General features: G+C 37.9%; 2 protein-coding genes across 2 annotated transcripts; both read left to right on the top strand.

Moving 5' to 3' along the window:
- The first annotated feature begins 909 nt into the window (after positions 1 to 909).
- LOC146452465 (uncharacterized) lies at positions 910 to 10191 on the top strand. Its single transcript, XM_085097851.1, has 9 exons — positions 910 to 1065; positions 2315 to 2449; positions 2994 to 3028; positions 4796 to 4853; positions 5489 to 5751; positions 7247 to 7403; positions 8250 to 8284; positions 9403 to 9460; positions 9767 to 10191. The coding sequence occupies exons 1-9, from the start codon at positions 918 to 920 to the stop codon at positions 9949 to 9951; spliced, it is 1074 nt and encodes a 357-aa protein (XP_084953977.1). The 5' UTR covers positions 910 to 917; the 3' UTR covers positions 9952 to 10191.
- Positions 10192 to 11877: 1686 nt separating this feature from the next.
- LOC146452464 (AAC-rich mRNA AAC4 protein-like) lies at positions 11878 to 13072 on the top strand. The gene has a single exon (XM_085097857.1). The coding sequence runs from the start codon at positions 12076 to 12078 to the stop codon at positions 12787 to 12789; it is 714 nt and encodes a 237-aa protein (XP_084953983.1). The 5' UTR covers positions 11878 to 12075; the 3' UTR covers positions 12790 to 13072.
- The last annotated feature ends 412 nt before the right edge of the window (positions 13073 to 13484 follow it).

Here is a 13484-nt window from a genome sequence, read left to right as displayed (position 1 = left end):
ACTTATTGAATAACACATCATTCTCATTTATTCACCAGGCTCATTTATTCCATTGCGCATATGCCACACATCATGGACATTCCAATCCCAGCAGTATGCAGGATGTTTGTCCCATTTAGCTCCCACGGGTCTCCTGTAGCTCAGTAGTAGAGCATCCGAACTAGTAATAGAAGGTCTTACAACACGTAATTCTCAAATATATTTGAGTCTGTCATGACCCATCTACGCAGATGACAGTTGATTTTTTTTTAAAAAAATTGCTTCTTGACCGTTATCAGCCGAGCAATCTGCCAGTTGTTCTAAAACTTCTCCGCGGCGACAGGCGTTGTTGTTGTTGGTGGTGGTGGTGTCGTTTTTAAACGAGCGAATCATGTCAACCAGAGAGAAGGGAAAATAGTTCCAAACAAACAAATAAAACCGTGAAGAAATGCAGATTATCGCGTGACCATAGCGCGTAACGTGCACGAAGTATTTCATGTGTGCCAAAAGACACGCAGTCCATGACAGCCACTTAAACGGCTCTTTTGTTTTTACTCAAATGGTCAGTCGACGACTCGCCTTACTGATTTTGAGCTATAACTATGTTACAAATAACCATTTATTTTAAATAATTATTTATTACGTATTTTTTATAGGGTGGTATTGGATTCGAAAAAAAAAAACCCTGTGATCGTCACGAGAAGCAACAAAAGCTTAGCTTAGTTATTTCATTTTCCATAAGCATATAATTTACCAAAAAATGAAAACCTTAGAAAACCTCACGCTCCTGTTAAAAAGGATGACATAAGATTAATATAAAAGTGGTTTAATGTTTCATTTTCTGGTAAGTGGCTCCCAATTTCCTTATAAGGACATTCTTGATGGCTGTAGCCTTCGCTGATTGGTTAATCGTGTTCCGTCATGGATGGCATTTGACGATGTATAAAACGCAAAACCTGAAGAATTGGAATAAATTGGCCTGCTTATCTTCCAGCTTCAGCGACATGGATAAGTTTTTGATCTTCGTTTTAGCTGCGGCTTTTTTTGCCATCGCAAGTGGCCACGGATTGCCAGTATGGGAATCAGGTATGCGAAAAAGAAAATATACGTAAATTACTGTTGTCAGAGCATCAATGCCTGCAGAGTAAAAACAATACACATAATTTCTATCAAAATTCAAAGCGGAAGTTAATAACAAGATTACTTAGTGTGAGTTAATAGATTATTATTCCAAAATGATTATGTAGCCGCCGGCAATCAACTCGGCACACTTTCTGTTAATTAAATTCACCGTACTCTAATCACTCATTCGGTACAGGGGAACTGAAGGCCCGTGCTGAAACGGTACTTTGAAATAAACAAAAATAAATAAAGTTAATAGAAACGAAAAGCAACGAAATGAGCATGAAGACCGTTAATTAACTACATACAAACAACTATCGAACCTTATCGCTGATTTTAATTTACACGGAACAACAATCTAATACCAGAGCGAGACGACGAGAGAACTACACCAGCGATAGAAGCGTGTCCTACAGCAAGTGATGCTACTAAATGAAAATCCAAAACAACGACAACAAATAAAGAGAGAAGCCGTGACCAAAAAATTCTACATAAATTTAAGAAAAGGTTTAAGAAAACCAAGGATTCACGGCATAAATAGTGGTATTACAGATTACTATCGATAGAGCTCAAGTCTTATCATACTTGAAAAGTGAAAGTTGCATGTATTCCGATGTACATTGAACGAACGATCAGTCGCTTTTTTGAAGACTAACTTTTTTGATAGCTCAATTGTACTCAGATTTCTACACAGGTTTAATGATCACGAAAACACTGTATTTCGAGAAAGTGAAATTTGTTCCTCTCTTGGCAGTAAAGTAATTAAGACCTTCAACAACTTAGTTAGTTGTGTCTACAAAATATGGTTGTCTTTAAGGGTTTTCAGTAATGTAACAGAGGAAGTGTCCACTCACTCGAACCACACTGGGTTTTAACCCAGACCTTGTAGAACCCGAACCAACTACGAGAGTATTGACAAGAGTGTAGCTCCTCTCCGTCCCCCATCGATACTCATTTTTAAAAGCGCCTGGGTGGAGATACAACTTTTGGAGCAAAGTTTCCTGACTGTTTAAGATAACGACAGATGGGAGGCCCAGCGCCCAGTCGAGTCTCTGATTTTCATCTATGACTTCCAACGCGTGACAAACATTCTTTCATTAATTAAATAAAAAGTGCAAGGGAAAAACTGAAAAAGAAGTGAACAAGCAAAGATTTCGTAACTTCCGGTAACAACGACAACAGTCAAATGTTTCATTTTGATTTCTCTCGTTAGAAGACAGCGATGACGTCTTTCCATCGTCACTGCAGATCGGAAGCCGCCGTTGCAGCTGCGAAAAACATCATCATGAGTGCGGATGCTGCCTGCAGATCAAGGCTCACATCTTTCACAAGAAAATCGATGCTAATGGTAAGGCTGAAAAACGTTTTCTTAAAATTAATGTCTGTCTTTCTTCAGTATACTTTTAATAATGTGCATGAAATCCTAAAGTGTCATTCAACCGAAGAAAGCCATTTCATGAGTGAGCAACACCTAAAAGCACATCTTTTCAGGCAGGCGTTTGCTTTATAACCATTTTTATTAAGATCGAGTTACGATTTTATATTATCATACATATTTTATGTATACATAAATTTTTTCATTGTTAACTTAGTTTTGTTATTGCTTATTTTTTCATTTTATATGTTGATATTTGTAAGTAGATCATACATTTTTATTCAGACGTCATGCGCAATAGATCATTCATATGTTTTTTTGCACAACACAGTAAATTATTATTATTATTATTATTATTGTACTTTTTGTTTTTTTTCGCAGAAGCTGAACAAATAACAAAACGAAGTCTTGTTTTGGGCTCTTTTGTGTGTGAAAGGACAAAGCCGAGCTTGGCACTTTGATACAAGCTCAGTTGGATAATTATCATATATTAATCGAGGTTTCTTTTTCCCCACAGTTTGTATGAATGCAACCTACGTACCCTCACCTTTGGTAAGTTTGTTTTGTTTTGTTTTTTCTCTCTTCATGTAGATTCGTAGTAACATTCCAGCAAGGTTAAACATAGAAAAGATGTCAATTTTCAATCTAAATACTGCTCAGTCTATTGAAAAGACAGCAGTCTTTGTAGTCTCTTGTCAATTGCATTATGTCTTATAAGTCAGTATTACTCTGCATTACTAGAATTGACCTCAAAATGTTGAAATCCTGCCTGTCCAAAGCGTCTCCCTTCCTCTCCCTCCCAGACAATATTGTTTAGAAGTAAAATAGAAGCGGAAAAGACGGGTGTGCCCATTTGCTCAACCAACATTGAACAAGGGAAAAGGGGAGCAGTGTTTCAACGACTTTTGAGAGTTGTTATAGTATTAATTAATTTCTTGAGGTCCTTCTGTAAAACACTTCGCTCTAAATGAAGAAGGTTATCTTCATTTTTGTGTCTACGGCTTCTAGAGAAGCGTAGACACTATGTCATCGGGTTGAGTGAAAGAGTGAAAGAGTGTAAGAGTGTAAATGCCACAGGAATCCCAAATGGAATCCTATCGAAAGCCGACGCTAATCCTCGACTGACCGAGATCTAAAAGCTAAGCGATTGTATTTCCGGATCAGGACAATGGCGACAATACGGTAAATGATGTTTTCCGATGTTGATTTGCTTTTTACGAATAGTTTAAGTGATGATTTGAACCAGAATTCTGTAACTTCTGTAATTTTCATCGCAAACGTGCCCGAATTTTACTGCGAGTGACCGCTTTGAACAATCACGGAGTGTCTTCAAATTTTACATGCGTGTTTGCACGCACGCAAAAAAAAAAAAATGAAAGTTTTGGCCTCTAATAGCAATTGCATCGTTTATTTCATTAAATTGTTTTGTTGGAAAAGCTTTTTGTTGATTTTTGTGTCTTTGTCAATTCATATATGCGTTTGAGAAGCGACAAATGCGTAATCAAGGACAATTTGCATAAGCGGGTTGAAATTTGATATGCCAAAGGTGTTCATCAACATGCCGTGAATTTTATATATTTCTGCGTTCAAGTGTGTTTTTCGGCAAATGATTAATAGTAACGATATTATTTTACGTCAGAAAACATTTGTTTAATCATTCCAGTTTAATATGCAGTTAATTTTGGAAGCCAACGATATTTATTTATCTACTGCGCATTTTAAACCGCTCCAGGAAAAAGTTAATTTATGCGAAAACTATAGAAACACGACAGGAGTCAAAGGGTTAAAGAATGCTACTTGCCATTCATAAGTTCAGTATAGATTAATTAATAGTTTCTGTTGCATTTTATGCCTACGTTTCAGGTTAGAACTTTGCTTTCAGTTCTTTATGTTTAGAACTTTGCTGCATTGCTTTCAGTACAAAGTTGTGGTTCATGTTGTAAGATTATATAATATATTTTTGTTTATGTTAGAATAAAGTTACAGTTCCCTTCTTACAAAATGTTTGTGGTAAATGATACCAGCTTAATCTCAATCTCACCAGTATTCTGTGCAACATTTTTACAACCATTTTTTTATCTCTATCCTATTTCCACTCCTCCCTCTTCGTTTTCATTTCAGTCTTATTTCCCTTTTCTTCAATTCTTTTATATCACATTTCTATACTATAACTGCAGTAGACACATGCAGTCTGAGACTGCCTATTTTTATTATTATTACTATATCAACAACTGGCCCGCGGGCCGGAAGTGATTAAGCGGGCAATCTGAGTGGCATGGTTCTCGTCATTTGCTAACAATACCAACGTGTTTATTTTAGGCTGTGGAGGTCTTCATGACTTGGGACAAACATGTCTTGTTTAACAAAACCATTTCAGGTAGGAGCAGTTAACAAAAGAAGATGTAGTGATAACATATTTTAAAAAATGCAAGGATTGAATGTTTGGAGTGTTAGTAATCGACAAGCCTTATACTGCTTCTTACCGGATAGATAGAGTGGAAAGAATGACAGAATGATTGACTGACTACTGATCGATGGAATGATTGACTGATATATTGATTGATTGATTGATTGATTGATTGATTGATTGATCGATTTATTGATTGGTTGGTTGCTTGATTGATTGTTTTGTTGGGTGACTCAAGTTTCAAGTTTCAAGTTTTATTAAGTTTTTTCAATGAATGACTGGCCCTTGATCTCACTGATTAATTGATTTACATTTTGAAAAATTGATTAAATGAACGAATAAATGTATGTATAAATGAATTAAGGATTGATTGATTGATTGATAGGTTGATTGCCTGACTGACTGACTGAATGACTGATTGATTGATTGATTAATTGATTGATTGATTAATTGACTGAATGAATGAATGAATGAATGAATGAATGAATGAATGAATGAATGAGTGAATGAATGAATGGTTGACTGACTGAATGACTGACTAATTGATAGATTGGCTGACTGACTGATTGGATGATTGATTGATTGATTGATTTATTGATTGACAGCTGCCGATCCACCACCCATTTGTTTTGGTATCCCTCATCTTGAAGCTGTCAAGGCCTGTGTCAAGTTCTCCAAAGTGTCGCTTGAGAAGCATCATATTGGGGCATGTGCTGCCTTGGAATTTAAAGCTCACCACTTCGGAAAAGACATTCCTCTTGGCTGTTTCTACTTCAGAGGTGCAAACGACGGTGGCTTTGACGTGGAAACGTTCTTGGACACGGAATCGCTCAAATTGGTGTTGGAGGACTTGTTTCGAAGCTCCACGGTTTGATATTTATCAGCGAGATTTAGAATTACCTTTACGGCAAACGGAAAACGGCAGAAATGACCACGTGACCACGTTTAGCCTTTATTTGCCGCTCGCTGTTTTCAGTTGCTCAGCAAATTAAGTAGTTTTGCGTTAGCATCAAAGGCCAGAATTATTTTGCACTATTCTCATCCTTGTACGTATTTAAAAAAAAAAAAATTCGAATCTCGCGTTTACCGTTTGCCGCAAACGCGATTCTAAACCCCTTTATTGTGTTACATATTTTTACAGCCTATCCGCTTCAGGAGTTTTTGTATGAAACCATTTTTGTCGCTTTGATAGATTAGTTTACCTAAAATCAGTCGAAAATGTTTTAAAATCCTATTACTCTTGTTCAAAATACGCGTCGACGTTTTACTTGAAGAACGTCGCATAGACTGGGATAGCATTTTCTGCAAGGAGTCAAAAGAAATTTACGTCATCACTATTTTTACGCAAATGCAAATGCAGTTATCTGTTTAACAAAAATAAATAAATAAATAAATAAATAAATAAATAAATAAATAAATAGATGAATAAATGGGAATTTCAGCGGGATAGCTCTACGTCTTCTGTTTGGAATTTGGAAATGTTGGTTTTTGTGGAGGAACGAAAACCGGAGAACCCGGGACGAGATCAATTACAAACTCAACTCACATATGGCATCAAGTTCGGAAATCGCACCCCGGCACACTGCTGGGAGGGAGGCTGGCCCTGCTCTTACCACTGCACTCCTTGCTCTGACTCCTGCTTGCATTTTACCTCTCGTAATTATACCTGGGTAGAGAGAAAAACAATATTAGAGCATAGAGAATTGGGTGCATATGATTTGCCTTTTTGCCAACCTTAAATTCGAATAAATAATCATTCATTTTCGGACAGTTTTCACCACTGGGAGTTATAAAGACCACGAAAAGTTAACTTTTTGTCAACTTTTTAATTTTAATTTTTAATGTTAATATTTTTAGGACATTCATTAAGCTCGGGACCCAGCTGTTGTTGGGAGTCATGTTGTGCAGACAATGGCTACTGAAGGCTCATGGGATAATGAATAACGCGTTTTCATTGGTTCCTTTCTATTATGTAGCGGGGACACTTACAAGAGCAGTGCACACGATACAACATCGAAAACATGGGTGGTTTTGCTCCCACTATGTATGACGAACAAATTGAAACGTATTGAATTTCATGCAACAAGTTGCAGGGACAAATTGTTTTCCCTGCAACAGCAGTTTTTTTTTTATAGAAACGGGACGTACACACTACGCAAACAGCCCGTGCAACATGTGCTCGGTACATGGCGCTGCAACACGTTCCCTAGGGTGTCCCGAGCTTTAATCTTCTATGTTTCGACGTGTCCGATGTTTTTCTTAGGAATTTCTTAAGTGGCTATTCATTATCAAGGAGTGGATCATGATCTCCTTTCATTATGAACACTGACAAAAACTGAACTATCTCCCTGAATTCTTTGCAGAGTGGCTTGATTGAAACCACTTACTTTCCATATAAAGACATTTCGAAAGATGACGTCACGGATCTGGTGACAGTTGATGGAGGTGACTGTGATTGTGGGAAGTCCCCGCCTCACTGCGACTGCTGTGTTCAGTTCAAATTGGTTGTCCCGATTAAAGGTAAGATAAATGCTGTGTCCAAAACGCACGTCTAATCCTAATTTCTCTCACAAAACCCGAAATTAAATCAGAATTCAAGAACCTTTACTCTTTTTTATCCAAAAAACCAACAAAAACAAATAGTAGAGAACTGTTGAAGAGCTTTCATCGGAAGAGTCTGCGTACCTATAAGAATCCGGTATAACAAACAGCACCACAGGAAAGTACTGCTCAGTAGCTTTCATTTGAATGGTCACACTTTAGGATTTCATCCACAGACTCAAAAGTTAGAACCACCTTGTACAGCATAATAAACAGCACCACAGGAAAGTACTGCTCAGTAGCTTTCATTTGAATGGTCACACTTTAGGATTTCATCTACAGACTCAAACGTTAGAGCCACCTTGTACAGTATAATAAACAGCACCACAGGAAAGTACTGCTCAGTAGCGTTCATTAGAATGGTCACACTTTAGGATTTCATCTACAGACTCAAACGTTAGAGCCACCTTGTACAGTATAATAAACAGCACCACAGGAAAGTACAGTTCAGTAGCTTTCATCTGAATGGCCGCCATGTATAATTTTGCAAAGACCAACCGGACACAGCACAGATGCCGGATCCTGATGGATCTTGTCAGTAAAATTTAGAACATTTAACTAATAAAGAAAGGTTGACTGTACAGCTAGGGTTCATACCGTACGTTTTCTCAATATTTCGTCAAGCAGTGAACTGAGCACGGCGGCTAAGTTAACTTCGTAAATGAATTTAGAGCAGTTTGCACAAAACTTTAACATTAGTTAACGGTAACTGCAGCAAAGTCTAGGTTGATATGGAAATTATCTTTACTCTCTGTTGCTTTGCAGCGTGTGTTCATGCAGATGTGGACCAAGCGGACACGGTAACACCAAATTAAAAAGCTTTATTCCCCTTTTCAGTTTCTAATAACTTATTGTTCTTTCTAGTCGGCTACACAACTGTTGGCTAACTGTAATTTTCAGTCCAAAAAGTGAAGTTAAAATCACTGAGGCCTGTAAACAAAGCACGTTTTAATGGCGTTTCAATGGCTAATGTGCTGTTCTGAACTAGCAAACTCAAAATTTATTTTGCTTTGCACCGGTTTCACGTTTTCCTTCGCCTGGCGTACCGATAACGTGGGTTGCATTTTTCCCTGTTGGTCCTGCTCCGTCCCTCGCGCTCTCCGCTCTTTTTCTAGCCTGCGTGGAAGGCGCATGAAAAATATCATGGCGCGAAAAAGAGCGTGGAGCGCGAGGGAGGGAGACAGGCGTGTCTCCCTCCCTCGCGCGCCCTATATTTTCCATGCACCTGCTTCGCAGACTAGATTCCGTCCCCTAAATTGTTTTTGGTAATCCAAATTTTCAGCTCAAGAACATCAAAGGCATGAAATGGTGTGGGAACGCTGGAAACAGAATTTTAACTTTTTGCATTCTGTTCAACGCCAGCTTGTTACATTTGCTGCATGTTTTTGTTTAGAATGTCTGGTTCATCCGTCTTTCAAATGGGATTGTATCAGTTTTGATTCCACTGAAGACATTAAAGGGGAAGTATCATGGGGTTTTTGGTATATTTTGTTAAAAATGGTGAAATAAGACCTTCAATCAGCTGCCAAATAATTCTACAATGACGAGAGGAAAGAAATCAACTCAATTCTTGAAAGGAACAACTCGTGATCTGATCTAGTGCATTTTGGAAACAAAAATGCGAAGACTTGAAAAACATTAGCCTAGCATTTTTCAAGTTTCAAATCCATACCGGCCTACTCTGTCTCTTGTCAGAGGCACTAATCGACACTTTTATTGCACTGGGGTGGTAGTTTACAAGAAACTTGACAATTATTTCTTTGTTTCTGCTGACAGACAAACATTTTTGGGTTTTGAAATGACAGCAAATTTGCGTGATACTTCCCCTTTAATTAGTCTTTTCAGATTATCACTTAAAGTCATAAACTGCTTCAGTTCTTTATACTTCATTTTCTCATACTACGTTGTTGCTTTTCAGGGATTCAATGTGGCTGTTACTATAGATGGCCTCACAATTTTCAAGAAACATATCTCCGGTGAGTAAAATTAAAAGATTCAGAAAACAGTGATATCAGAGGAATAAGTATCTAATAAGATTGAAAACCTGACAACACGTGAACTGTTCTTGAAAGCAAAACATTGGCTTGTTAGCTTTGACAGGGCTATCCAACGGTTCATCTCGGTGGATTTCTGTTCGGATGGCCTTTAGGACGATGCAGGCCGCCATTTGTTACTGCGCATTCGTTCTGAGCATCTCTCTGAATATTAGCAATCTTCCCAACACTAAATATCATGAAAAACATTGTTGGTGTGTACTTATACAGTCTTCATTCGTTTTTCAGTGGCCAATCCCCCTCCAATCTGCCACGATTTTAAGATCGGTCTCTTTAAGGGGAATATTTGTCTCAAGCTGACAAACGTGTCGCTGGCCCCTGGACACACGGGCGCATGTCTGGAGGTGGACATCAACGCGCTGAAAAGAGCCTTGGGTTGTTTCTACATGTCGCGCCAGGTTACTAAGGAGTAGAGTGACAAGTTGATTGACAGGCGGCGGATAAGGAATATGATCCAGTTGTTCTAACATAAGTGATACGGTTTTTCTATAGTAAATGCACGAAACAAGATGTAAAAATAAATTGAAGGTTTACACGCATAATCAGTAAACTATAAACAGTAATTGAATATTTCAGTGTTGGTAAGCTCAAACCAGATTAATCGTCGACAAGGTTTCCTTGAGAAATAAAAGAGACAGTATTAATAACCCTGTTATTTGTGAGTCCATATACTGAAGAGCGTTAGTATCTAAACAAATTGTGGTGCTGCGTCGGAAGGGAGTGGAAACGAATGTTTCAATAGGCCATTTCCGAATTGCTGTGAACCTCATTATGAAAGCGAGGCTAAGTGCAAAACTTTTTATATGAAAATTAGTTTTGTTTGCATATAAATGAAAACTATTTTTCATAGCAAAAACTTTGCACTTAGCCTCGCTTTCATAATGAGGTTTAAAACAACTCGGAAATGGTCTATTAGTTTGATAGCATCGTTTCGAGCGTTAGCCCTTCGTCAGAGCGAATCAAGGTGTGGTGGGCGGTTCATATAGTGAGCAGTGGAACAAGCGGCGCTGTTGGTAGGAGCATGGTAACTTGGAAAACAAGAAAAAATTAGTCGAATGAAAATCGTTCGATGATTCCGTGGGAATTACAAGAGAGCCGATTTCGAAGATGAATTTTTATCCTAAACCTTTGCAGCTTTATTGACTTCTGTCAACCGAAACAGTTCATCACCAGACACTTACAAACACAGTGTGTCTGTAAGACCATTCTTACAAACACACTGAGTTTGTAAGTGTCTGGTGATAAACTGTTTCGGTTGACAGAAGTCAATTTTTATAAGCTTTGAATATTAAATTTAAAATCTTACAATTCTATGAAAATGTGTACTTAGTAATCGGCGAAAAAACATTTCAAAATATACTTAGCGGGACCGGTAAGTTTCGGGGCTTTCGAGAAACGGCCAGTTTACGAAAGAAATATGAAGTTTACACTTTTTTTACAAAACCGTAACCCCAATTTTCAGCAAGCCAGCAAAAGCCCAATAGGCATACAAATTATAAGTTCTTCTTTTATTTATAAATGGAATCGTAACGACCATGCAAAACTTCCAGTACACATTTTTTACAAAAAATAAATAAATAAATAAATAAATAAATAAAATAGAAAAAGAAAGAAAAGAAAAAAAAGGTTGTGATACTTTCGAATTCCTTGGGAATTTTCGAGGCTCATCAGTCTTATCATCGAAACCGACGTCAATTTTAATCATTACTTTCTATAAAGGGGCAATTTTAAGGGGATATCAAACAGAAACCAAAAAAAAAGTCACCGTATTTAAATTACGATCCTAGCGTGCTAAACACTGTTGGTGACGGTGACCCTGGCCTGTCGGCTCGAAATGGGATGCAATATGAAACTCGCTATGCTAACTCTTTTCGAGTGCTCGCATTTAAAATGCGCTAGAAAAGACTGATGATGAGTTGTTGCTTTCAAGAATTAGTTGATTTCTTTCTTTCGGTTTTCTTGAATTATTTTGTAGCTAGATGAATATATTGTGCATGCTATACCATTTTCACCAAAAAAGGCCAAAATCCCCCTGACTTTTCCCCTTAAATTTCAAGTTTTCCTTTCGTAACCGTCTGGAGTAATCTTCTCTAAAATGGGACATACTTTTGTATTTCTGCCATATTAAGTTCTTGTTTTGAGGCGGCTATAAATTTACGTTAGAGTGGGGGGGGGGGGGGGGGAGGGGGTGAGGTGGTTGTACACTCTATATATTACTTTAAAGAATCGTGAATCATTTATGAGGTATTTTACGTATAGAAGAGATTCAAAGATCCAAGCAGAAAACGGGTCGAAACAGGGCTGATACGTAACCGTAAAATAAGGCGAGTGATCCTGGGAACGAGGTTTCCAAATCAGTGTCATGATGTAATCGTTGATGATGCAATAGTTGATGTAAACAGACAGAAATAACAATTGCTGTTGGTATAAAACTCTGCTGACAAATCCATTTCTTCGCTCTGCAAAAACACCAAGCAAAATGAATAAGAAATTCGTGAAATTCTTCCGACGAAGAAGGAAACACAAACGAAACGAGAATGGGGATAGCGGTGGAGAACACCGCGACAACAACTTCTACACGAACTGAGTCACGTAATCGAAGACTTTTGACGCGAGAAAATAGCATTGAGGATCCTTTACTAGAAGATGCTCAAATGTACATAGGAGAAAACTTCGTTGTTAAACACGGAAACCCTTTTGATCTTCGCCGTAAAGTTCGCTCGCAAACTCACTCTGGTGTCGTGTTTACGGAGTTGAAGCAACTCAAACCTGTGTCCAAGATGTGTTTATCGACTGGCGCTAAACGCATGTTTACGTGCCCGAACGCCGGTGGCAGCTCGGAGAAGAGTGAAATTCTTAGTTTTGAGTTGCTTCAGAGATGTTTTGGAGCCGATCTACAGAAAACTGAGATGGAAGTTCGGTATTTTCCCGAAGGAGGTGCTATAACTGATTATACGTGCACAATGTTTAGCACGTGTCTCGGTGTTTCGGTCACGCGAGCGATGAAATATCATGGCAATTTCACTGTTGAAGATGCTACGAAATTGCTAAATAAGAAGTTGAATGGAGTGTTGACATCCACGAAAAACACCCTGGAAAAATGGAACAAGCAGATTCTGCATGTATGGGCCACCTCACTTGCAGTGTCTGTACTCATCGCAGAAGCTTATAATCAGTTGCCTAAGGGTGTGAAGTCAAACACTGTTGTCCTAGTGACTGTAACAGAAAACAATGAAGTTTTTACGAACTAATTACTTGACATTTTTGCATTAATTGTTATTTTTACTTTATTTATTTATTTCTATTTAATTTTTTTAGAGTGGTCTAAAGTGCTGAGTATTGAGTGACAGACCTACCCGGTAAATAAATAAATAAATAAATAAATAAATAATATTGTAAATAGAGATAGCTTTCCCGTTGAGTTTTTCCCAACATTTTACAAATTTTATAGACACTTCAAAAAACTACCAGTAAAACTGATGTAAATATAACAAGAAAATAAAAACGAAATAAACATATTTTCCAAATACATGATTTTGGAGTTCAGGATCCATGTGAAAGCTTAACTTAATGCTGCAGCTTGCATCATCTGAGATTCGACCAGTTTCCAGCTATGGAGAACTGGTCATAACGAGTTTTGCTCGAAAAGGACCCACCTTGTCTGGGGTAGGGGGGTTATCGAAGACATCACCTAACTCATGATCATTTAACCGACAAAATCTTATTGTCTTTAAAATTTGGGTTGACAGAGAAATATTCAGCTGGCAAGAGTCAGCATTGCTAGATGAACAAGAAAAGTAAGGTTTGAATCTAATTGTCATTTTTTGCTGCTGGATAAAGGGGAGGGGGTGGGGCTATACAATAAAGACACCATGATCTTTTGAGGTTGAGGAGCTGGGTAGGTGCAGGCAGAGACCAATATCATCTATTTTGTGGTTTGGTGGAT

This window comes from Pavona decussata, unplaced genomic scaffold, assembly GCF_977016875.1.
Source record: "Pavona decussata unplaced genomic scaffold, jaPavDecu1.1 SCAFFOLD_368, whole genome shotgun sequence".
NCBI lineage: Eukaryota > Metazoa > Cnidaria > Anthozoa > Scleractinia > Agariciidae > Pavona > Pavona decussata.
Note: the sequence above shows the minus strand (reverse complement) of the source record. Positions and strands in the feature narration are given on the sequence as shown.

Coding starts and splice junctions, on each gene's coding strand:
- LOC146452465 (XM_085097851.1), top strand. CDS start 918: ATGTATAAAACGCAAAACCTGAAGAATTGGAATAAATTGGCCTGCTTA. Junction 3,029..4,795: donor CCTACGTACCCTCACCTTTG/GTAAGTTTGTTT, acceptor TGTTTATTTTAG/GCTGTGGAGGTCTTCATGAC. Junction 4,854..5,488: donor GTTTAACAAAACCATTTCAG/GTAGGAGCAGTT, acceptor ATTGATTGACAG/CTGCCGATCCACCACCCATT.
- LOC146452464 (XM_085097857.1), top strand. CDS start 12,076: ATGGGGATAGCGGTGGAGAACACCGCGACAACAACTTCTACACGAACT.